This window comes from Xiphophorus hellerii, chromosome 5 (assembly GCF_003331165.1).
Source record: "Xiphophorus hellerii strain 12219 chromosome 5, Xiphophorus_hellerii-4.1, whole genome shotgun sequence".
NCBI lineage: Eukaryota > Metazoa > Chordata > Actinopteri > Cyprinodontiformes > Poeciliidae > Xiphophorus > Xiphophorus hellerii.
In genome coordinates, this window is record NC_045676.1 from 30,349,749 (window position 1) to 30,375,621 (window position 25,873).

Consider the following 25,873-nt stretch of genomic DNA (forward strand, 5'->3'; position numbering starts at 1 on the left):
ATGTTCAACTCGAATGTCTGTATGATTGTGTTGAACTGAATTAAACTGAATTATTTTCATGGTTATTTTTGATCTCTGTCATCCATTTACAATTTATCTACTACATCGCCTACTAAATACAGGAAAGAGAATATACCAAATTTCTAAAATAATGAATCAATGAATAAAAGCTTTGTACTCACACTGAATTATACGAATAGGAGAGAGTGTGTCCACCCTGCTGTAAAACCCAAATAAAAATATGAGGTTTAATTTCGTATCCACTGTTATTTTTGAGTTAGTGTTTAATTAACAAAATGTATTGTTAAGAAGATGACCAGGTTTGTATTGTAGCTGTGCTGCTGTGTTAAGAGTTTTTCGGAGTCGAAAGACACGGTTCTTTAAGGTTAGTTGAACCAAGTGATCCGGAACTCAAGAACAAAATCGCAGCAAGCAAATTTTCTTCCGGGACGTATTTCAGTGAAGGACCATTTCCGTTTCCTGCTCACTTGTCAACACAAGCTCCACGCGCGTACTCCTGAGAGCGAGATGGTAAGGCAGCGTGAGTCTGCAGTGTGTTGACAGCAGCCGCGGTTAGAAGGACGGAGAACTGATGGTTGTTTCTGTGTTCCTCAGCCGAAGGCCCAGAAGAGCAAAGCTGCGGACAAAGTCGTCCATCCGTTCAGCAGGAAGGCCGCTTACCTGAACCGGGAGGACGTCCGGCTGAAGCGGAAGGAGAGGCCAGTCCATGAGAACCAGAACCGGCGCTGCTTCCAGCTGTTTGGACCGCTTTAGGCTAATTGGCGTTTCTTTCATGTTACAGGATGAAGAGTGAAAAAGCAACACGCCTGAGCAACATAGGCGAGTTTGTGGTTCTACAGTATTTATAATAAAAAATAACTATAAGAATAGTAATAATCATTGTTGTTGTGAAGCTAGAGGCCTGTGAGCTCACGGTTCTGCTTGTTGTAAATCACAGGTGAGAAGCTGCTGTGGTTTCAGAGTCAACTGGATCCTAACAAGACGAGTTACACCAAGAGAGATGCCTGTGAGGTTGTTGAAAGGTACCAGACCCGGTTCTGCTGGCTCTTCCCAGACCTTTAATTCAATTCAAAAATACTTAATTGATCCCAAAGGGAAATTAAATGTTGTAACTCATTAACTCCAAATCCTTCAAAATCTTTTTTGTAGATGCTTATTAACTGATATTATGCGTCTATTGTGAGATAAGTATTGGTTTCTTGTCCAACCATTTATAACTGATATATCTGGATAAGTAGTTCTAGACCGTGGAGAACCTTCCATGATTTAAATGTGTCCAAGTTTGAAGGATTTCTATGATCTCTGAATGTTGGGTTTAAGTCAGAGCAGCAGAACCAGAGTTACCAGCACTGCCGTATTTATAGGGCTGATTATGTTTGTCTGGATTGTTCAGGTACCTCCACAGATTCGACTCGGAGCTCGAGCAGATCGAGTTGGTGAACGGGATCAAGGGTCGTCAGGGTCGTCTCCACGGCGCCAGAGAAGCGGCCATCAAACAGAGCGTAGAGCGAGAGCGGGCGCAGTTTGAGGGCGCTGGGTTGGGTGAGTCACTGCCGGAGACACAAAGCAGCTGTGCACATTGATAATTCCGGTCAGATTCCATCTTTCCTTGTTGTTTTTTTTTTTTTGTTTGTTTTTCAGAGATCCCAGACATCATCAACACCAAGCATCTGAAATCATTCAGGTCAGATTTTGAGGCACACTAATTAGACCTAACTGATCCATTCCAAGTCCAGTTTTGATTTGCCGGATCGTAATGAAACACACAGCCGTGTCCTAGACTCAACCCATCTGACCCAAACCCTTACCATCACAAAAGAGGACATTGGTTAACGATAACACTGGTTTGAGACCAATTGCGAGTGACGTATTGGTAAGGATATAATAAGCAAGTTCACCTTCTCAAAGACCAGTAAAGTTTAATTTTGTAAAGAACACTTAACACTGAAACTGGATATTTAAATGTTCAAAATAAAACAACCAAAAACAATAAATAAAACGGGAAACAAACACTTAGTTCAGTGAATATTCTATATACTGAATATTCTACCAGATGTGTTATCTATTTATATTGATAATGTGCAATATTGAAATATATATTAGTTTATTGTCCAGCCCTAAGTGTATGTATATATTCAAGCCTTAATGTGTAATTTTGCCTAGTCCACACATAATCTGATCAAATTCACAACCCTTGTTCCTAGAAACGGCAATAATAATAAAAAACGGTACAAAACATGTTGAAAATACGATAAGATTTTCAATAAGACTTTTTATAACATGTCTCTCAGGTATAGGGAAAAAAAACTAAATATTTTTTTTAATTTTCTTCAGAGATTGGACTGGAGATCTGAAGAAACTTCCAAACATAAAAATGCGAAACGTTTCAAGCAAAGTTTTGGACACAAAGGCTGAGATGGAGGAAAAAGAGGAGGTGGAGCATGATAATGAAGATGAAGATGATGAAGAAGAGGCGCTCGATGACAACATGGAGATGCCAGAGTCTCACTAACACTCACCTCAGTCTGACTGGATCACGCTGCTCTGCCACGACTGTCCACAAGATGGTGCTAGACCTTCAGATTCAGCCACAGCAAACCTTTTCCGTTCGGTTTAATAACAGCAGCAGCTTTTTGGATGTTCTACATTCATCGTTTATTGCACAGACAAAAAAAAAAAAAAAAGGTTTTGCATGTAACCCACGGCGTCTCCAATCAGAGCTATGAACAGACTATGGATTGAAGACATAAACACGCTCTGACCCCTGAACTGTGACCTGTGACACTGGAAATCACATCTGTAGAAAATTTTAGAAAATTAAACATTCATCCCTTTTTAAGGTTTAGACAAACACGGCTGCAATCTAACAAAAAAAAAACACCAACAGATGGCAACTGTAAAACCTCTAATCATATTGACATTGAAATCACTGACTGCAGAGTAAGAACCACAAACGACAACAAAACTGCCCTAATACATTTAAAAAGGTCACATATTTAGATTCACACTGGAATTAAGACTAAATGCTTTAATAATTACAAGTCTTTGGTGTCTGAAGACCTGAGTGATTGAAGGTGTCAGTGTGCTTCAAGTCATGGACAAAGTCTCATATGAACCGCTCTGTGGAGCATCTGGGTTTTATTTAGTAGTGTCAGATAAAAGGGAGGCTACATTAAAATGCATCCAGAACTTTATTTTATGTTTGTGTATCAAATAAAATCCTGTTGAAATGAAGGAACTTTGTGGCTGTAATGACAGAATGTTAAATATCTGTAAAAGTCCTGTTCTACATCTCCAGAGTCCTTCACACACTGATGGTGGGGAGCTAGCTTGTAGCCACATCTGCCCCGGGGCAGTTTGACAGGAGGGATTTTCAGGGGCACGAATACTTCTGCAATGTAGACAAAACCAGTTAGTGGGTCTGATCAGTGTGTAAATGTGACGTTTAGAGGTGGCGGCTGAGAGGATTTGAACTAATGTACGTTTCTACATCATCATCTGCTGGATATTTCGACGATATGGCTGAAAAACATAAGTGTTTCATATCAGTCTATTGATAATTACTGATTAGTTTTTTGTTTTAGACATCTAAAATCCTGCCAAACTTCTGGCGTGACTGTTCCTGTTTTATCCACAGTTTTCTCTCCATGCTGATTTTTATTTTTTAAGAAGTTATGAGACACTGTGGCAAAACCTGACACTCCCGCTGCCCAAGTTACTGAACAGGTTGCTGCTAGGTAACCAATGAGTGAGTGAGTCAGTTGACGCCACTAGCCTTCAGTATGGGTTTTCTCCCAACACTGATTTTCCTCCAGTAGATTTTCTACCAGGCCAATCAGAAACAGAAGGAGGAGTCAACAACGATGACGTTGATTTTCTGCACTGTTTTAGATTTGCCTGTTGTTTTAGCAATGGCAGTGTGGGAAGTGAACGAAGTCGATCAGAGTGTGCTTTGGTCTCGCTTCCAAATATCGAATTATCAAATGACAGCCATCTTGTTTAGCTCTGCACTTCTCTCTTTGCAGCAGAGGATGATTGTTTACAGTGCAGCCAATTTTCAGGAAGCTTCATAGCTTCCCAGCTAGGAAGCCAGCGCATTACATATTGTCACGGAGAAATGTTGGCATTTGGGTAAAGTTTAAAACTTCACCTGAGTCCATGCCTTCAGGAAGCAATCGTTTCTCAACAGCTGAGAATCTGGACTGTACGAAGCAAACAGCGTAGAATGAGGGGCTGGTTGTTACCTGGCCACCTGATACCAGCAACTTTGCTTTGCTAGCCTTGAGCGGCTAAACTTTGCCTACATCTTCCAGAATGCTGTGGAGTTCAGTGAATATTCTCAATATTTAATTTTCTATCAGTTGCATTATCCATTGATATTGATCATGTGTCTATCGTATTATATATTGTCTGGTATATGTGGGATGTGTGAAGCTTTATATGAGAACTCGGTCTTCAGTTTGCTAGGCGTATTTGAAGCACACTGACCTCTGGTTAAACCCATCCTCAGGAGTTTTCAACTACATCATTTCTATCAGTGCAGGTTTAGAAAGTGCATACTTATAACATGGCATCAACAAGCCATTAAACCACGTCTTTTCTCTTCAGTCCCCCTCTTATTGTCTCCCTTTTTTTACTGGTCTCTTGCGTTTTGTCCCTCCACATCATGCCAGCTGTCCTGGACGGGATCAGTACTTAGACTCATCTGCTGCATCTCAAAGACCAGTTATCGCTGCAGCTGAGTAGAAAGTACCACCTGAGTCTTGAATCACGCCTTGCTCTCTCGCCTGCCTCTCTGAACAGAGCAGAGCGTGGTCCGGCATGCAGGAGCAGCGGTCAGATGGGGTTTGGGTCCGGAGCCACCGCAGCCTCCACGGACAAGTCCGAGTCCATGTCCTGAGCCGGAGCAGGAGCCAGAGCCGAAACCGGAGAGACGGGAACCTCCACAGCTTCGTGCTTCCCGTTGGACATGGCGCCGGGCCGGGCCTGAGGTGGGTGGTGCAGGTTCTTCTCCGGGCAGTTCTGCACCGTGATGATGCGGTTGAAGGCCTTGAGGCGGCGCCACAGCTGCAGGTAAACTTTGCACTGGATGTACATGAAGATGAGGCCGCCTGTGAAGCCGATGGCCACCACGATCAGCTTGGTCCAGAAGGGCCACTCCAGCACACCTGTGGAGGCAGAGAACCCCCCAACCCGCAGTCAGCCGGGCTCCAAGGGGAGCGCTGGAGGACGGGGGGAGAGTGTGTGCGCAGAGCTGCTTACCCTGAGCTGAATAGTACTTTAGAAGAGAAACTCTCCGTAACTCATCTGCAATCAAGAGTGGGAGTAATTTCTCTGCTTGTCTGAAGCTATGATTGAAAGCTGCAGTATGTAACTTTCATAAAAAATATATATATTTATTTTTATATATTTGTTGAAACTGTCAATATGTTGTGACAGTATGGTGTGAGACATACATAAAGTCAAGATCCTCAGCTTTCTCCCAGTGCCAACAAGAAACAACTAATCAGTGCCCAGAGGTGAGTCTTAGCGCTGCCAATCAAGCCTACGTGCTTACTGCTCAACCTCCATCTCTTTCCAATTTTGCTGTCTGCTGCCATACAGCTTCCCCCCTTCAGCAGAGCCCATAGGGAATGCTAAGGTTAGTTAGCATGGCCACCGATTTAGTGGCACCTTCATGAGGTGACTGATAGCAATAAGACCCTCCCCTTGGCTCTGATTGGTTGTTTTTGGTTGGAAATGCTGCATTCTTTTGGTTAGCAATAACAGCTCAGTGAGAAGGTGGAGGAGCTCAATTTTTTCACAGATTATATTTTGTCTCATATTATACTGTGACATAGTGATAGTTTTACCATTTGTTTCTTTATAAAAGTTAAGTACTGCAGCTTTAAAGTCATTTCTAAACATATAAGCCGTGTTTAATATCTATGTTTTAGTCATCTAAAATATGACGACAGCACACAACAACACAACAAAGCTCTGAGAGTCTTGTTTTTGTTTTCAACGTGAAAAAACAAGATGGAGTCAAACAGACTGAACTTCTGTGGTGTTACTTTCATCAACCTGCTAAAGGATAGATAAATTCAGAAAATGCTCAGATAGAGAGGATCTAGAACTTCACCTTTTTGGTAAGGTTTCCACAAACTGTTCTTCGTTTCTTAAAATAAAACTAAACGACACTTCCTGCCTGCTTCTGTACAGCATTTCATGTCAGCTGAAGTCAGGGGGACTTCATCTGCTGCGATCCTGTGAAACAGTTGCAGTTCCTTTAAACAAACACCAGATGGTGCTGCACAATATTTCTAGAAAGGCTGTCATTTGTGTGTTCACAGTTCCTAATTGGTCGAAAGATCTTAGACTGACATCAGGCCTCATCATATTTGCGCAGGTGTGACTTTATCACGTTTTCTCTAATCTACAAATGATCAAAAACAGCTCTCCAAATCTTTTAAAAGATGGTGCTAAAAGTTCTCTAGGAACGCCTGACAAGGCCGTGGCGCAATGATATCTGGCTGATAATCATGATTGAGTGCAGCTAGCATTTTGCTCATAAAATGATAAATTTGACAGCACTCAATAGATTGACCAATACTCTGAAGAATGAGAACATCAAAGGAACTCGGGGAAGACATAAAAAATATAATTTTCCTCAGATTCTTCCAAAATAATCAGTTCAAACTGCTGTGCTTAATAAAACTAATCAGTCTACCCAGGCCCGGAAGAATACGTGAAAAGCCATTAAATAGAAATGGCTGGAACAACCGTGTCCCTGGTAACAGCAGCTGCTTTTTCATTGACCATCTAATAGCACAAGTTGAGATTTTGAAAATACATTTGCTCAATGGAAACGCGCCAATTTCAAAAAAATTCTCGTTTTTCGATCAGAAGTTTTCACGAGGTGGTTTTTCGGCTAGATTGAAATCAGTTGTCCCACAAATCCGCAATAGAGACATTTTATTTGTATCAGAAGAGTCACATGATCAACAACCGGATGTTGCCACTGGCGAAAACCACGAAGAAGACAACAGTATGAGGACGATGACACAGCATGTTTTTAAATGACTTATCGCGTGAGCAAACCTATTCACGTGCGATTTTAATTGCATTTCCTATTTAATAGAAACACAGCAATTACGAAATTGTGTGTTTTTTGGGTTTTTTTTACATTAGGGGAAGATGGACAAAGTTTTGTGCACATTTGTTTGTAATGAGAACGCAGCTAGTGAAGAAAGCGAGCTGGTTTGAGCTGCTCTTTTTCCAGGAACGATTAAACAACAAAGTGCAAAACCACTAGAGGCGCACGGAAACACCTAGAAGCCCAATGAGCGCCGACACGTCTGTGCTGTAACCCTCAGACGTCCTGAACGTCCTCAGTGACAGACTCAAGCAGCACGCTGCGATGACTTGCAGCTGTTATTGACTTTTTAAAAACTGGTTACAGGTTTTACCACATTAGTGGAAAACTCATATAATGTTGACACAAGTGAAACCATCCTCCCATCCTCAACTTCTCCTTCCACAGTCAGGAGGAGAAATTCAACACCCAAACCAGTTTGTAAGCGTTTGAAAGCTGCTACATGCTCGCAGTCAGGTGGTTGGGAGTGTTTGTGATTATCTTTAGTCAGTGAGGAAGTGGGAAGCTTTCTGTTGCCTTTCTGATTATCATAAAAGTTTGAATCTTGACTTTTGAGTTTATTTTTTTTGACAACAGAACAGCAATTCTCCATGTCTTGCAGTTTTCCTTCATTTGAATTTTCAAACAATATATTTTTCCAAAATTATTACTGAATTTTAACTTTCTCAAAAACTTTGAAGTAAATCAACAGGATTGAAATGAGTCAATGCAATTTAATTTTCAAAATGTAACTTTTATGCCAACAGGTAAATATTCTATACATCTCCTTTCTGTGTTTGGCTGTAAAAAGGTCTGATTTTGATTAAACAACAAAATGTCAGCTTATTTTCAGGGTTGGGCACGCTTAAAAAGTTATTTTTACACAATTTCCAGGCTTGAAAAAAAAATATTTAATTTGAGTTTGAAACACACAGGAGGTTTCTTCTTTAACTATTCAGAAAATAGACAACATTGACACCTGACCTTGTGAGAGGGAGACAAACCGCCTTCAGGAAATCTCTTCTAAACTCTTGATGCATTCTAGAAAACTCTCTTATCTTTTACACTTTTGTCCAGATTGTGCAGATTAATGTTTCAAAGGAACACCACCACAGTAGTTTCTCAGTGCCAATAAAAAGCTGGTTTTATATAGTTAAAGAATGGATAGATGTGTCCAAACCTTTTACTGGCTCTACAAACTAAACACCACAATCACAATTTTTTACTAAATTAGAAAAAAAATGAGCAATAATTCCTAGACAACATTTTTAAAGTCATGCAGTCAGAGTCAGACAGGTGAAGGGTTTAAAGGTACCCTGTGATGTTTCCTCATGACGACAGTAAATTATCCAAAACTTCCTCCAAACTAAACTGACGTTAAACCCTATGTGCAGTAAATATGAAGAAAAGTAAAAGTAAATACTAAGAAGGATATTAATCCACACACACAGCTGCGAAAACAACGGCGCTCTCTTGTCAGCATTTAAATAAATCGACCCAAAAGGATGATTGGCATAAATGAAGGTAAAAGGTCATGAAATCAATATACTTTATTTGTATAGCGCTTTTCTAGACACTTACTCATATTTTTACCTAATTTTAATTTAGAATTTTAAGATAAATAATTGCACTTCCATGTTAAAATGCATATAAACATGTTTGGAGCATATTAATATATGCATTCTTTAGGTTAGCTACATCAGACAATATCTAGATGTAAGACTGAGACTTTTTATGGGCGGCTAGTCAGTGGACAGCTTGACCTTCTTTAGATATTTTAGAGCTGGGAGGGAAAACATACAGGACTAGATTATGATGCATCATATTATGCAAAAACAGTTTTTGAGCCATAAAACATTTTCACAGCTGCATGTTGAAGTAAAAGTATTCTGGATGGGAAAACATGAATATCTGCAAATATTTAAAGTCACACGTCGGTATTAGATCAGAAACTAAAAAACAAAAATCTGAATCAGAACATCTCCAGATTTATCACACGAGCGACTCAGAGAAGAATTGCGTCTTTTCTTTATATTTTGCTTCTAAGGAACCAGACTTTTTCCCAATCAGTTTAAACTTTGGATGTTTTTTCACTGAGTTTTAGTTCAGCATCGAAGTAAAATTAAGAAAATGGACAAGAGGAAAAAATAAAGTAGACAACCCGAATCTTTCGTGTGTTTAATAAATGAACAGCTGATAAACGAGCTGAGAGATGAATTATCCTTCATTTGATCTAGAAGACACATTTCATGAGCTAAATAAAGCTTTGCCTGGTTGATGCTTAAGGACGACCTTCAGAATGTCAAGCTGTGCAATCTTTACTATTTCTCAAAAATTAAACTCCAGAAATGGAAACAAATTTCTTTGCTTTTAGGCTGTGATGACAAAGTTTCTAGACCAAACTATTTCTTTGCCAAGAACGCCGACAGTTCAAGAGTTCATCCCTTGAATCTCAAGAGTCGTTTGATATCTGGGTGGTTCCAAGAAAACTATAAAGAAACGACTAAAAACATTTGTAGTGTTCATCTATTGTTTTTGTATTTCTTTTAAAGGAGGGACGTGGGGAAACAGCACAGGGTCCTGCTGAGGGTTTGTGTTTCAGCCTGAGGGCAGACGGGAGCATACTGACCGTTCTTCCCCAGTCGGATCTCGTCCGTGGTTCTCTTGACCAGAATGTAGACAGACCACAACATACACACTATAGCTATGAGGTGAAACAAAACCGAGCAGAAGATCTTCCTCCTCTCGCTCTTCGTCATGTGCAGCTTCTCCCACTGGAACACAGACAGAGACACAGACAGAGACACAGACAGAGACGCAGACAGAGACGCAGACAGAGACGCAGACAGAGACATGGTGAGAGAGCTTCCACTTAGAACTAAAGTGTTAGAGTCAGTGATGTGATGGAGTGAAGTACAAATACTTACTTACTTACTGTACTTATGTACATTGTTCGTGTATCTGTACTTTTCTTAAGTAGGTTTCATTGTGACTTGTCCTCCATTACATTTTACATTAAATATCTGTACTTTCTATTCCACTATAACGTGCTGCGTTACATTCATATCATATTGTGTTTTTTAATTGTTTATTTATTTGAAAGTATAAAATAAATTATTCGAGTTAGCCAGTTAAAAACAAACAAACAAACAAAAAACAAACAAGTTTTGAAACTGAAACTGGTGTGAGGAAATTAAAATATTGTTTGTATTTCTGTAGCTGTGGAGTTGATGACAAGCTGGAGGTCAAATGTCAGTAGAAATGATTAAAGCAAGTTTTACTTGAACCACATCGGTTTTCTTTGTTTTAAATAAAAACATTCAAAGATATAATCGTTCCTCTTTCTTAGTTAGCTTAATGGCGTTTAACTCTGCAGGTCGTCCCTGAAATTATGGTGCACAGAATCACAAATCCAAGTGTGAATTATGTAACAAAGAGTAAACACAATGACAATATTAATTGTTCGTTAAAACGCAACAACACTCTTAATGTAGTAAAGGAAAAATACATACAGCAGGAACACTTAATGATACAAGACCGTTGCATTTCACTGCAAAAGCAAAATCTTACGAAGTATTTTTGGTTCAGTTTCTAGAGTAAATATTTCAATACACTTGAAATAAGACAAAACTAAAATACAAGTTACTATTCAGAAAGACATAGGAGTCAATAATTCCTTAACATTGATGAGAAATGATCTGTTCCATTAGCAGATTATTTCACTTACAGCACAAGATTTTTCTCATGTTATAAGTGAAATAATCTGCCAGTGGAACGAGAACCTTTTCATTGATATTAAGGAATTACTGACTTAAAAAAGCTCCTGTATCTTGCTGAAAAGTTACTTAGAAGTTAGTTTAATCTCCTTGCAAGGGTACTGAGGTATTTGCACTAGAAACTAGAACTAGACCAAAAATACTTGGTAGGATTTTTGTGTTTTTGCAGTGTAGGGGATACATGTAACAAGTACCACTACTTTCAATACTTCACTATTTTTAACAGCATCTACTTACTTACTTTTACTCAAGTAAAAAAAATGAGTCTAGTAGTTTTACTTTCACTGAAGCACATTTTTGTCCATTTATTTGTACTTTTACTGAAGCTCAGTGTTTGGGTATTCACTGGTCAGAGCTGAGTTCTCAGGAGGGTCGGTGAGTGTGTGTGTGGGTGGGTGTGTGTGTGTGTGTGGGTGTGAGCTCACCTTGCTCAGAGGTTTGAGCTTGGTTTCCATGATGAAGTCGAACTTGCAGAGCTCACAGCAGCGCGTGTCGGACGACTTGATCCACTGGTTGAGGCAGCCCTGGTGAACGAAGCTCAGGCTGCCGGTGCAGCGGCAGGGCGTGATCAGTGGACAGTCCTCGTCCCCCTCACAGTGGCAGATCCTACGCAGAAACACACATGACACACACACACACACACACATCATGAGAGGGAAACACAAGGCCCCTCAAAAGTGTTCATGTCCCTGAAACTGCTTCACATTTTGTCAACTTACAACAGACTGATGAAGTGTTTGATGAAGAATGCATTTCATTCGTCTTCTTTTTTTTTTTTGACAGACCAACAAAAAATAAGAAATAAAAGGTAAATGAAGCATGCTTAAACATTTTTAAACAATAAAAAGACAAGTGTCCGCCAGGAGGTTGTTCTTCTCGGAGGGTAACTTTTCAAAGGCAGCTTTCGCAGCTCTGAACTTTGACTAGGACATTCTAACGTATCAAAGCGTCATCTGAATCCATGCTGCTCTAGCTCTCCCTGACTGTCCAGCCTGAGGTTGAACATCTGACCCGGCCTCAAGTCTTTTGTGGATTTTTTTGTCCATACCTGCCCTATATTCAGCTCCTTCCATCCATCATCATCATCAGCAGCAGCAGCATGATGCTGCCACCAGCTTGTTTCACTGGAGCTAGGGAATGTTCAGGGAGATGTGCAGCCTAGTTTTTTTTTTTCAATAAATCAGATGTGTAGGTGAATAAGAGCATAATTTGAATAAATGTCTGTAGGTTTTGAGCTGTGGAGTTCTGCAGAGTCACTGTTACTTTGTTACATAAAATAAAACAGTTCTATGAGAACATCAGGAATGGAGGTGAATGATGTTGGGGGGTGTGAATACTTTTAACAAGCAGCTGTTTAGTGTTTTTGTACAGTCGTCAGTCGTCTTCGTATTCACACACTAACCTGCAGACCTCCAGCTCAGAGTCGTCTGAACCGGGTCCGGCTGTGCCCCCGTGACCCTCCCCGGCCCCGCAGTGGTTCTGGGGGATGGGCACCGACATGTTCCCGTCTCCAGACCCCCTCTCCTGGTATCTCTTGGTGATCAGTTGCTCGCCGTCCTCCGCCAGCGAGGAGCTGTCTCTGGAGCTCCGGGACCGGCAGCTCTTCTTCTCCCCCTCTCTGCTTCGGGACCTTTGGTTCCGGGAGACGGGGCTCTTCGCTGAGCCCCTGGTGCTGTGTCTCTTCTTGAGGCCGCCGCTGTCCTCCACCAGGGGCTGGTTCTCCTTCTCCTCGTCCGAGTCCACCGACTGCAGCTCCATGGCCTCGCCCTTGTCCTGCCGCGCTCCGCGGCCGCCTGCGGCGTCCCTCTCTCGGCTGCTGACGCTGCGGCGCCGCGCTCGTCGGGCTTTCTCTTTGCTCCAGCTGCGGGCTTCCCGCCCAGCCTCGTCCTCGGTGGAGGAGTCGGACTGCGCCGCGCCGGAGCGCCTGAGGCGGGGAGGAAGCTCCTTGCGGTTCCTGAAGGAGCGCTCCCGCTTCTCGCCCAGCTCGCTGCGGTCGGAGCTGAGGCTGCGGTCGCTCTGCTCCTGTTTGCCGCTCGGGTCCACACAGTCGAAGGTGGAGCAGCTGCTCCTCTTGCGGCGGTGCCGTCTCTTCTTCTTCTGGGCCTGGGCCGACGCGCTCAGGGCCGTGCCGGTGACTGTCATGGCAGAGGGATTGGGTTTGTGCTTGCTGGGCTTGCGGGACTCAGAAATATCATCTAAGCGGGTCGGCTGGCCAGAGCTAAGCACACAAACACACAGATGAAGATGGACGTGAACAAACACGAAAACAGCAGATGGAACAGAATGGGGGGGGGGGAACGTTATGAATTGAATGTGCAAAAAAGAAAAAATAAATGCACGGCGAACATCACTGCAGGAAACAAGAAGTAAAATATTCAGCAGATTTTTGAGAAATTGATTATTTTGATGCTGGCACTCGATAAAATGTAATGTTTTTTTTTTATTTTACAGATTTCAAGAGGTTACTGTATGATGTTTTTATTATGTAAGGCACTTTGAACTACCTTGTTGCTGAAATGTGCTACATAAATACACTTGGTTGACTGATTTATTGATCTGTTGAATTTCTCCCTTAAATCAAAACAGAGGAGAAAATGTAAGAGATGCTACTGAAGCCAAGCAGCAACGCCTCCTGAATGTTCGGGGCGTTGCTGCCCTGCAGAGCTTCAGAAACTTGTTGCACCTTTCATTTTCTCTCATTTATCAAATTCCAGCCACAAACCTCAATGCATTTTACTGGGATTTTATGCGACCGGCAAACACAAAGCATTACTTCATTAAAAAGAGGAAGGAAAATAGAGGGTTATTACAAATAACTACCTGATAATAAAATAACGCAATAAAGACAAAACTAACTTACAAGTAACCTTTCAGCAAAATGTGAGTTTAAGTCAATAATTTCTTAATGTCAATTAAAAACACTAGTTCCACAGGCAGATTATTTCACTTGTAATATGGGAAAAATGTCTTGTTATAAGTTAAACAAACCTGCCAGAGGAACTAGTTCTGCTTCACCAATATTAAGGAATTACTGACTTAAAACAAGCTCCTATTTCTTGCTGAAAATTTACTTGTAAGTTAGTTTTGTCTTAATTCAAGTGTATTAAGACAAAACTATGATCTTTGCACCAGAAACCAGACCAAAATACTTGGCAAGATCTTATGTTCTTGGAGTGGACTGAACAGTTTCTATTTACACCTTGGAGAAAAGCATCCCCACAGCATGATGCCGCCACCACCGTGGATTACTTTGATGATGTTGTGTTCAGCCACATGCTCTGTTTGCCCAGCCTGCAGGTTTAGTTGGAGCCTTGAGTTCTCAATTTGAGGCTGGTTGTCCAACTAATGTTCAGATTTGTACTGAGGTTAAATTAAACACACACGGATGTCATATGTGATTGTTGAATTTCATGCAACTGAGTTCAAGTCACATTTTTCAGCTTTCATTGTTTTTTGTGAAACCTATTTTTCCTCCCGTTTCACATCCATAGACCACTTTGTGTTGGTCTGTCACATAAAGTCAAGCAACAATACATCGAATGGAAAGGAAATGCTAAAAGAAGTTAATAGCGTTGCAAAAAAAACCTGTAGATATAACAAGTGCAAGTCAGACAAAAAGAAAAGGTTGTACTATTCACTTATAACATCAAAAGAATAACTAATTCATTTATTATTTCTGGTTTCAAGCAGAAAAAATTTGGGTCGTGCATAAATTAGCATCTGAAAATCTTGATTTGGGGAGAAAACTTTATGCAACAAAACTTTATTTGAGGTACGGCGATACACACCAAACCACTGAACCAGGAAAATCCAGTTTTATGTAAAAAAAAAAAAAGAAAAAAAAAAGACATCTTTAGTCCATTCTTCAAAGAAAATGTAAAAAAAAAAAAAAAATCATTTTAATTGGTGCAAATAAAACCTCATGTTCCTGCAGAAACGTTTGTCTTCTGTTCTGATAGCTGATGACACGTTGTCAGTCTTTCCATATTCACTTTTTGAAAACAAGTGCTAATATCCTGAGCTGTTCCTGGGCGGGATGCATGTTGTTCCTCTGCTCCAAGCAGTAGAACTTACTGTACATGCTCAAAACCAGAAGGAGAATCTCGGATATGGATAATGAATAATTATGAAGTGAGAAGAGGACGGGACATAAAGGTTCAAACACGCATTTCCTGTTTTCCCCAAAGGGACCACAAACTATCACCACCACAAGCTCTCATTTTCCCTTTCCTCATTCCATACCGATCCCGACTCCATATCATATAATGACTCCTTTTATTTTTGCATTTTCAGATGCAGAGCCCTTCCTTCCTCTGCAGTAGCAGACAGCCGTCCGTCTTACCTGCAGATGTCCTGAGCAGACGGGGTTGTTGATGCTCTTGAAGCTGTGTTGCTGACCTGAAAGGGATAAGAATAAAAATAAAGCTTTTATTTTATGCTTATTTTCTTCTCCAACAGTCTGTTCTAAATTCATATTATCAATGCACCAAAAATATTATTTTTATTATTTTATTAATTTACTAGTAATCTTCTCATCTGAAATCAGAACACTAATCCAAACTGGTTGGACCCAGCTCTTAAGTATGCTCAACGTTGTCTCTTGTTAAGCATGGTGGTGGTAGCATCATGCTGAGGGTCTGGTTCTTTGACAAGTAGGTGTTTCAAAGAAAGGGAATGAAGTCATAAAAAAAATAAGTTTAGACTGCCTTCAAATGAAATGAAAACACAGATAAAAGCTGACAAACAGTGAACTTCTGAAATGACTCTAATCTTAACGTATCATAATTTTGTGAGCTGTGCTTAAAATCCAGGTCCAGTCCAGGAATCCAGCCAGTTTAAAGGGCCGGTACAGATTCCGATAGGAAGAGTGGCAACATGTATAGCCAGGGTGTTGCTGTTGGCAACAAAAAAGCCTGAGGTCGCGGTGCATCGACCCCTAATGAGTACGGGATCGTTTACGTATGTGGGCCTGTATGCATACTTCTGAGCCTGTAATTTAAGACTTGCTCAGGCTGTGCTTGTATTTAACATGTGGCTGCTGTTTCACTCATTTTGTACCACGTCATGACACGCTGCTCCTTTTTGTCTTAGGCAGCAGTAAAGGTTGCAACCTAAAACCGCTCTTCCCAGCAGACAAAAATGTCTCTACACAACAGGAAAAACTAGATCTAAACCTGAAAGTTTCACTGCTGCCATTTTAAAAGATTAGCAGAGTCTGACTCACTGTTAGAAAAATACAAAAGGATGGAGGGGGAGAGGAGGGGGGGGTGACTCAGTGTTCTTCAGCTGTATTATGTGATTTTATGCAACACCTTTGGATTTGTGACAGTGTGTCACAGAGATGTTAGTAGCTTCTTTCGAATTTGATACAAAAATAATTTATTAAAGAACAACAAAGTGTCTCCTCAGAAAGCCATTCAGCAAAGTCTGCTAGATTATTAGCTGACGTCAGATGGGGCCTTGACACAGGCAGGTAGACATTATCACGTCTTTAACCGATAAGTCTTTATTATTTGCATATTTATTACCTTGGAAATGTTGCTGGACCGACTGCCAGAGCGCCCAGGAGCTTTCCTTCCCTGCAAAGAAGGCAAAGGTAACTGAGTCACTAGGGAACATAAAACAATATTGTTCCTCATAATGTTGCTGGCCCAGACGGAGCTCGACTCACACGGTTCCAGAACGGAAACAATCACCATCAGTTCTAAACTACCCGGGGAATCAGTGATGTTTTCTACAGAAGCCGGGAAAGACATTTTTTCCGTGGCTTATGTTAATTACCCATTTTCTCGAGATAGCGAGTTGATTTCCCAAATGTTTTTTTCCAGATAAGTTAATTTCCAGATGTTTCTTTCTTTATACAACGAGCTATATAAAGCTCGTTGTGTGTGTGTGTGTGTGTGTGGGTGTGTGTGTGTGTGTGTGTATGGGTGTGCGGGGGTGTGTGTGTTAAATGTGATTTCATCCCTCTACCGTTGTGCCGTGCATTTGAAGGATAACTCGTCATCAGAAAAAAAAGCAGAGTCGTCCGCTCTCGGCTTCATGCCTGTAAAAATATTAATTTCAAACCAGAAGACGTAACTCCACCTGATTTTATAACCAAAACAAAGTTTAACCTTTAAAACTAGTTTGATCAGAAAAAATGAAATCAAAATGTGTGAAGCATTAACACCAGCTTGCAAACAAGATCCTCTTATAGTAATTGCTCCCAAAAATGAAAAAGTGGATAAAAAAAATAAACTAATGTTCAACCTGACCGCCTTTTCGCACCTCCTGTTTCTGCGGCGTTGCCGGATCCTGCTGTAGTTACAGTTTTAAAATCCAACGTCAGAGGTCACAGGTCACATGTCCTCACAATTTCACCGTGATCCGCGCTAAAGCCACGAATCCTATTAGCCGTTTGTCCAGCTCCAGGGGCACCACGCTGTTCATCAGGGGGTTGCTATTTAAAGGCAACTTAAGGACGTTTACCCCGAACTGCGATCGCTCAGGCCTTGAACTACACCATCGCCTGATCAGCCGTGGCCTCGGCTCCAAACTGCAGGAGTTAACGGTTCAGGATTTAGGCGATTACTTTAACAGACTGGGTCTGCTCCGTGCTGGATCAGTAGAAAAATATTTATAGCACTCAGCCACGGAGAAAAGTCAGGACACCCTCTGCTAGTTGTTTGGTTTTCTTAAACATATCCATTTTCTGGTTTTTAAACGGGTTCAAAAACATATTCCACCCTACTATCATTTATTAAACTCACCTGAAGCCAAAGAAGACAGGTTTGAGTTTTGATTCAAAATCATTTTTCAGCGCCACCAACAGCAAAAATACATTTATATAAAACATGAATGTAAAGAAACGTTTTCTACAGTTATTTTGTCATTTTTAACTCCCAGAGCAGATTAGCTGAACAGAAATCGTAGAGTTTGTGTCGAGAATTTGGAGCGTTGTTTTGAACGGCCAATCAGAGGGCATAATGAAGTGAGGCGGATGACTGTTTAGGGTCTAGTTAATCAGTGAAATCATTGAAAAATGCTGTCTGGATTTGTTCAGGTCATTTTTGAGTGAAATAAAATTTGAGTTAATGATGTGAAACATTTAAATCTGCAGTAGACAACTTTATATGAAACATATGTGTTTACATATTAATCACCATGCCACAGATAATCTGGAAAAAAAGGGGAAAAAAAGAGGACCTCTACCTTTTCCCAGACTCCCACTGGGCCTCTGGGCTCTGATTGGAAGCAACCAATCAGAGCTCAGAGGCGGGTCTTAGTGCTGCCAATCATGCCTCCCATCTCCTTGTTCTCTGATACGATACAACTTCTTCCCCTCAGCAGTCTGCCATGAATGCTCAAGCTAGTTAGAGTAGCTTGAGCTATGAGTAACAATTTTGTTACAACTCCTGTGAAGTTGTTTCGCTGCCATTAACACATTTAGCAGCGTACACAAGTTGATTGACAGCGCCAAGTCCCTCCTCCCGTCTTTGATGGTTTCATGGCCATTTCATCAGACCAATCTTTTCCTAGATAATCTGTCTCATACTGTCCTGACATAGTGATTATTTATGTAAAAAAAAAAAAAAATTCAATAAAAGTTAAGTACTGCAGTAAATCTGAAGTGTGATTGACAAAAGCCCAGAAGAATTGAGTGACCTGCATTCAGGGGTGATGTAGTGATTCCAAAACCACTAGTGGGCTTCTGAGAACTTAGAACACAGATCAGGGAATGAGTCACATCTGCTCAGAAACAAACCACAGTAATAGGTTATTGCCCCACATATCACCATGTTACACCCACACAGGGCAGTCATGTTGGCTTTGGAAAAATTCTTGAGGTTTTTCTACAGAATGAAAACCAACAAGATCCTGAGGTATGCCTAAAAACATTATTGTTGTTTTGCCTTTTGTGGCAGAAAGAAATATATATTTAGTGGGAAAAAAAACTAACGTTAAAAAACCCCAGACTGCTTTATAAACAACAGGATAAAAGTTGCAGTTTTTTATGCAAGTGCTTTTCTAGAACACAAATGCATCTACAATTTACAATAACTTTTCAGAACTTTGATCCAATAAATCAGAGAGAAAAACCAATAGCAAACTGGTGTTTTGAAAGTTTCCTATGGGTGGCTATGGTGACGTATATCGATCAGCGAAAATCACTGAAACAAACAGGACACACTCCCTCGCCATGCTCTAAGCTGATCAAGGGATTTTCTGATAGCCAGCCGCCTTTAAACCAGCCGTCCCGTTAGGAGTGAGAGCGAGCGTTGCTGTCAACCGACACCTCCATGTGTCAGAGGTTTGCACTTCTATTGGTTCATCAGTCAGAGATCAGTTTCCCCTGATGAGTCAGAAGAAAAGTTAACCTGTTTCTCCACTCAACCGCAAATCTAATTTCCAGTTCAGTTTCACGTTGGTGGAAATGTTCAACGCTTTCATTCACGAAAGTATGAATTGTTGCTGTGGTTTACTGACAGAAGACTGGCACCCGCTTTCTTCTGCACAACCAACCCACTAATATAGTAATGCATATCACAAGATTTACTATATATACACCAATGATAAATCATTTGTATTTAATCGGTTACAAATTGGATCAAAACTGGACTTTCCTTCCGGAAGAAAAGCCGTGATCAAATACTGAGAAGAACGTTGACAAAGTAAAAAGAAGAAAAACTCACTCACTGTAACAGAGCAGTGTTGCAATGTGTTACAAGTTTCCTTTTGAAAATGTAATATGTTTTTGGTTTTTTTGCAGCTCTGCTGTTTTTTTTGGGGGGGGGTTTGGACACAAAAGTATTAAGATGTTTGCTCATTAGTCAGAATTATCATCCGCAAGAAAACTGTAGAAAGTTTTGTAACAGCCTGAGACCAGAGCGGCCTCTGAGTGCTAACATAAAGATCTGCTTCTTGGGGTTTTGTTTCATGATCTGCACCTTATAGGACAATTATTCTGCCCTTTGAGTTTCAGATCATACTTGTTTGTAAAAAAAAATAACAGAAAAAGTTTTACTGACATCTAAACAAGAACCAGCTTGGTTTAAAATTGTTTAGATGCCAGATAAGTTGCGAAATGGCCCTTTATTATTATTAATTATTATTATTATTACTATTTTATAACTGTTGTACATTTACTGAGAGTAGTGAGTCCCATGGTGTGACCAAACAGGAAACAGGAACCCTCTCACCAATAAATCTAAGCGAGATGTTGGGAAAGTCACACAGACCTAACTGCACACACACACGATTCAGGAAACTGAAAAAAACAAACAAACACATACACACATGCTAAAGCTCTCATCTTCTCAGTGACATAATAACTGAGGGGTCTCACACATTTTTTTAGCTCATACCTCCTGGGTGTGATATCAACATTTTAAAGTTATAGAAGCACCGCAGAGACTGGAGGTTCTCCAGATGCAAAGACTCATCATGTGACCATTGCCCCTCCCCCATCTGTTGCTGGGACTGTCTATTAGCTGGCTCAAAGGAGGAAAATGCACTTTTTTGCTTATCAGAAATCCAACTTCAGCTGTTTGGAAAACATTTCCGTCTGCCGCAGCCGCCTCGTAAAGCAGATTGTATATCAGAGTGGGATTCTCTGCATAAAAGGAAAAGCGATGTATTTTAATATATGAGCTGCAGTTGCTGGCTGCCTGAGTGGACAGCACAAATGAATAACCGGTTAACATCTTGGTAAACTTTTATTACTCCATCAAAATGTTAGAATATTGTGATATAGTCACTTAAAAGTTACCAAATTTAGTGAGTATTATTTTTTTTCCCCCTTTTGTGTTTAAGATAAAGAAAACAATTCAAAAGATATTAGAATTATTCTAACCGTGGAGGGAAGAACTTATTTTTAGGGTTAAACAAAAAGCAGGTAAGTTGTAACTCCTGCAGATCAGAGAGACGTCTGGCTGTCAGAAACATCAAGCTGAATTATTTTCACCAGCACAGGCCTGTCATCGTTTTCTCCTACGCTGCCCTGTAATGTCATGTTTTTCTGCTGGTTTACCGTTTTAATGTCCTTCCCATCATGTAAAGCACTTTGAATTACCTTTAGTAAGATGAGTAGTAAGTGGATCAACATTATTTGCTTGATGATGGCATTTGACAAAATGTAATGTTTTGTTGCTAGTTTCATAATTGATGACTGTATGATGTTTTTATGATGTAAAGCACTTTGAACTGCCTTGCTGCTGAAAACGTGCAATACAAATAAAACCGTCCTTGCCTTGAAAACTTGGGGGAGGGGGGGGATGCTTTTTTACCCCCAATTTCTCTAAGCGCCCAAAGTTTCTTGGTAATAACAAACTTCCTTCAAAATAAAAGTTAATCCAAGAAGTAGCATGAAGATAAATATCCACATTTCTACATAAAAGCTCTAAAAACCCTTCTGCTCACTTACTCTTAGCCTGTCACCAGAAGTTACTGTGATAAAAATAATATTGTTGTTTTGAGACCATTTTCAAGTAATATAATGATAATGGGGATAATAATGCAAGAACACACTCTCAAAGATCAATAAACTTTAATTCTAATGAACATTTATCACTGGGACTGGCATTTTAAATATCCAAAATAAACAAAACAACAAATAAAATGAATTATGTAAACAAAACTGTCCTTCCAAAAAAATTAAAAAAAATAAGCGCTTGTTAAAACCAAAACCCCAGACTGAAAACTTTTGTCATCTACTTTTTAGTAGAAAAAGAAAAAACCGACAGATCATGTAAATAGAAATAAATTTCTAATGCAATTGATTGATTTATTGAATATTGCAACAGGCCTAGCTTACCCTACACATTTCTGTAGTCAATAGATACGTACAGTACTCAAAGCTTCCAGCACTATAGATGCACAATGGAAGTAAACACCAGCAGGCGACCATTACAGAACAATTCAAGAAAAAAAAAAAATCATGTTAAAAAAACAAAACTAAAAGCCTCACCACCTCATCTTGTTTGAAAAACCCATCGAAAAACAGAACTGCGGAAGAATAATCATTTCAGAGTAGACGTGTTCCTCTTACCTGAGTCTCTGCTCCTCTGAACACTTGAGTGTGAGGCACAGAGAGGAATTTACAGTCTGTGTGTGGACATGTGCTGGTTAGCGCTGAGGGGGATTAGGTGCTGTGGCGTGGACCGACGGATAAATTCTGGTTCCACCTCCAGCCGCATTTAGATGGGCACCCGGGAAGCCCCGTTTGTATTCGTGCAGCATATGTTTGAATGAGCTTTAGCTTTAAGGAATTATGAATGTTTGGAAAAAGAAGAATCCTTAGCAGTGGAGCTACAATCTGCTGCCTTTTTAACAGGTGCAGATCTTCATAGTTTAAAGTTGCAGTTTGGGGCGTGCCGTGGTGACGGGGACAGCGTGACCCATGTTTGGAGGCCTTAAGTCCTCGACGCGACCGTCGCGGGTTCGACTCCCGGACCCGGCGACATTTGCGGCATGTCTTCCCCCCCTGTCCTGTCAGCCTACTTTCAAAAAATAAGGGACACTAGAGCCCACAAACTTGCCACTGTTAATCCGCTGTCATCGGTGGTCATGCTAACTAGCCTTAACATTGATGGCAGGCTATGTTGTGGTGAACCAGCTGTAGCTTAGCACAAAGCTAGTGGGAGGGGGTGAGCACAAGAGTGATTGACAGCGCTAAGACCCTCCTCCTGGCTCTGATTGATTGTTTCTGACTGAGTGGCGTACTTCTCCAGTTAGTACTGGGAGCACTGGGAGAAAGCAGAGGAGCTGGATCTTTTCACAAATGCCATGAAATAATAATAATTTTAACAAATATGTTTCAAAAAACCTATTTTTAAAATAAAAGTTACATATTGCAGGTTTTAGTAGAAAGAACCATAAGTCCTACAATGTAATATGTAATGTAATATATATAAATAAAATATAAATAACACAGTGGCTTCAAGGCTTTTACCATGGCAACTGGAGATACTCTTTGCACAAATAATAGCGCGTAAGCTGATAAAATGAAAACACTCCCAACATTAAAATCAGGACATGCAAGGGTGAGACCTTTAACATTTCTAATGTACATGGAAACTTTATAGATTCTGACAAGGCAATCAGAATATGTAATTAACCAAAATATGCACAAGGCTTGATGTACGATATAAATAAACATCATTTAACACAAGGCAATTGAAAAAAACAAAAGACAGTTTCCATACTGTCCAAACTGTCAATATTAGCTGGGCTTTTAATGTTTCATAGATTTAAGTTAGAAGCAGAAAGCCTGTGACTGTTTCAGAATGGCCTGTAGAGAATGATGAAATTATTTTTATATTTGTAAAACCGAAGTCTATGTATGTTACACATCCAGGCTGGCTGACTGTAATTATTTACAACCAAGATTCACTAAAATATCAGCAAAGACTTCATAAATGGAGAATGAGATTTATACTGACAGGCAACAGATCGGATTGTTCCAGTGTATTGTATTTTCCACCCACATGGCACCTTTTCATAGCAGAGTAACTTTGTTACCTTTATTTGTTCTAAAAATGATCTATACATCAAATGTGGTTTAATAGACATTTTACGTTGTAATTTAGTGCCTTGAAATTTGGCCTCTGTCTCTTTAAAAGCTTCTGCTCCTTCTGAAACTCCCCCTTTAGGAAGACATCGCAACATGGCTGCTCTTGCAGTTTTGCTCTGAGAAGTAGCTCTTAAAAAGAGCTCAGTTCCACCAAATGTTTGCTACTTGCTGCTGGCTAGTCTGAAGGAGCTGCGTAGGGGAGTCGCAGGGGAGAGCTGTTCTGAGAGGCAGAAGCTTGGAAAGCGCAGCTCAGAGGAGAAATTTCATTTCCAAGGCGGCATCAGGTTCCTCCAAGTGTTTTGCACACCTGAATGGTTGCCATAGAGATTAAAAGATTTCTCAAACATGCATGAAAGAATCAAGGCAAAACTCCAGGTATGTGTTTGATGAAGGAATAACTTTATAACATGGTGTAAAGCTCAAAATAGTACATTTTAGATAACGCTGTCCCTTTAAATGATACAGCATAAATGAGATAAAAATGGATAAGAATAATAAGCTAAATATTTTGTCTCAGATGAAATAGAGTAAAAGGTGACTGTGGCCATGGGGAGTTAATATTTTTACTAGTTTCTATTATCTTCAGTTTCTTCTTCTAAAAATCATAAATCACCTAAATATTACTCGGATGTGTGAGCAGTGATCCAATAATCATATGACTTTAGCTCATGCTAAGCTATGCCAACTCTCTGTCTGCTCTCATTCATTTGCCTCAGTGTGCTCAGTGCTTGAAGTTGCCGTCATTGGAGGGAGTTTCAGTTTACTGTGTGATTCAGGTCATAACTGATTGCAGATGTAACAGGATTTCATGTTTTCGTAGAATATGTTTCATTTTTTATTTTCTTGCAAAACATATTTTCGCTAAAACACAAGAAACAGTACGGCAGCAGCTTAAGCAAACCGGACAAACCTAAGCAAGAACTCAGCTGGTGACGTCATTGGTCCACTTTTTCTAACTCTAAATCGGCAACCAATAGGATCAGCCGCCTGCTGTTGGAGGGAAAGCGAGAGCTAAAACCTGGGAACCAGGACAGGAAGTTATTTTTGGTCTATTGTTGTCTGCGAATTGTCTTAGCCAGTTTAAAAATACATTTTAATCTTTGACTATTTGGCCTGCTTGAACACAAAAGTACACAGAAGTAGGTTGGGATTTGCATCAGCAGTTATGAAAGCCCTAAATAATTTTTAGCAGTTTTGCTATCCAACGGTCAGACGTACCTTACTTCTGCGCTGTGACATGTGACATCAAAGCTGCAGAACGAAAACACATCAAGCCACCCTGCACGCTGATCTTGATACTAACTAACCACATCACAGTGTGTATCAGGAGTGCCATCAGCAGAGCGTTAAGAACACAAACGTTCCAGGAACTCTGTGACCTCAGGTTTCCGCTGTGCTGCCACACAAAATCACTTTGTAGCTTCATGCATTTTTAATGACGAGGTTTCTTCAAGCAGAGTACTTTGACACTCTGGGACTACTTTGTTTCGAGTTGTGATGGGGCTGCTGCCGTCTTAAGACTGCGAAGGTTTCCATGCATCTCCATCACACAAGAGAGTAAGAAGTAGTCAGAAGGAAAAAAAAAAAAAAAAATCAAACATACTGAACGTGTTTTAGATTCCTGCCACCAGGAAGTCCAGATGACTGAAATGTGAGTGGACCTCAACTGTTTCTGTGAGTTCTGCTGGTGTTGGGGCGGGTCAGGATCTCACCTCGTTCTTTTCTTTGGAGCGAGAGGCACTCTTTCCGTTGCCGGCCGTCTCTCTTGCCGGGACCACAGTTATCTGCTGTACCGGCATGCTGCTGTTTCCAGGCAACGCTCCAGTGCTACTCCCGCAGCGTTCCCAGCATTCCCATCACGGATCGCCTCCCCGCTCCTGGACCGGAGGCTGCTGTTTGGAGAAAACCAGACGCCGGCAGCCGGATTGCGCTCCCTTATCAGCCCAATCCGGATCATCGGAGGGATGGAGACAAAACGGGATCAGGTCACCGAGGCAACACGGAGACAGTTCTGAGGATGGTGGGGTGTGAGGTCGTCATGGCGACTGGGGAACTACTCAACAGTGCGCGCCGTTCGCTCCCCTTCCTCCACAACCCCGTCCACTTCCAGTAAAGTGGTAAACAAGACAGCAGGGATGGCGTGTGGTGTTGTGGCGCGCGCGTCTGTGAGCAGTCTGTGGCCGTGAGGAGGAGGAGGCGGGGCTAAGGACTCTGTCGTGCTTCCTGTATAACAGGCATAAGGTTCACGAGGATTAAGGCTTAGACTAACCCCAATCTGCTCCTCTGACCAGTGGTGGAGCTAATAAGCTTACACAACTTGTTCACATGGACAGCAGTCTCACACGCACACACACACCCCCCACACACACACACAGACTGCTCAGACTCCCTGCGGTGCAGCAATATGCT

At 40.9% G+C, this 25,873-nt stretch overlaps 2 protein-coding genes across 6 annotated transcripts in view; one reads left to right on the top strand and one right to left on the bottom strand.

The window, feature by feature from the left end:
• Positions 1–2,899, top strand: tma16 (translation machinery associated 16 homolog). Its single transcript, XM_032561906.1, has 8 exons — positions 1–15; positions 391–531; positions 616–719; positions 803–840; positions 959–1,043; positions 1,415–1,563; positions 1,663–1,705; positions 2,356–2,899. The coding sequence occupies exons 1-8, from the start codon at positions 1–3 to the stop codon at positions 2,531–2,533; spliced, it is 753 nt and encodes a 250-aa protein (XP_032417797.1). The 3' UTR covers positions 2,534–2,899.
• marchf1 (membrane-associated ring finger (C3HC4) 1) overlaps positions 2,658–25,873 on the bottom strand; it is a 26,774-nt gene continuing 3,558 nt past the window's right edge. The window contains exons 1-8 of one of the 5 annotated variants that reach the window (XM_032563898.1): positions 25,177–25,359; positions 16,440–16,490; positions 15,254–15,309; positions 12,314–13,129; positions 11,337–11,517; positions 9,765–9,909; positions 5,284–5,328; positions 2,658–5,189 (exon numbers count right to left, since the gene is read on the bottom strand). In XM_032563898.1, coding sequence (XP_032419789.1) covers positions 4,858–5,189; positions 5,284–5,328; positions 9,765–9,909; positions 11,337–11,517; positions 12,314–13,129; positions 15,254–15,309; positions 16,440–16,490; positions 25,177–25,263 — 1,713 coding nt within the window. In that variant the 5' untranslated portion in view covers positions 25,264–25,359 and the 3' untranslated portion in view covers positions 2,658–4,857. Of the gene's footprint in view, positions 5,329–9,764; positions 9,910–11,336; positions 11,518–12,313; positions 13,130–14,699; positions 14,707–14,830; positions 15,151–15,253; positions 15,310–16,439; positions 16,491–25,176; positions 25,360–25,873 lie in introns of those variants that run through there. The other 4 variants (XM_032563899.1, XM_032563897.1, XM_032563901.1 and 1 more) reach the window with 4 other exon arrangements.

Bases quoted from the DNA above. Each gene is read 5' to 3' on its own strand.
- tma16 (XM_032561906.1), top strand. The intron at 532-615 runs GTAAGGCAGCGT...TGTGTTCCTCAG, and splicing joins GTACTCCTGAGAGCGAGATG to CCGAAGGCCCAGAAGAGCAA. The intron at 720-802 runs GCCAGTCCATGA...TTCATGTTACAG, and splicing joins CGGCTGAAGCGGAAGGAGAG to GATGAAGAGTGAAAAAGCAA.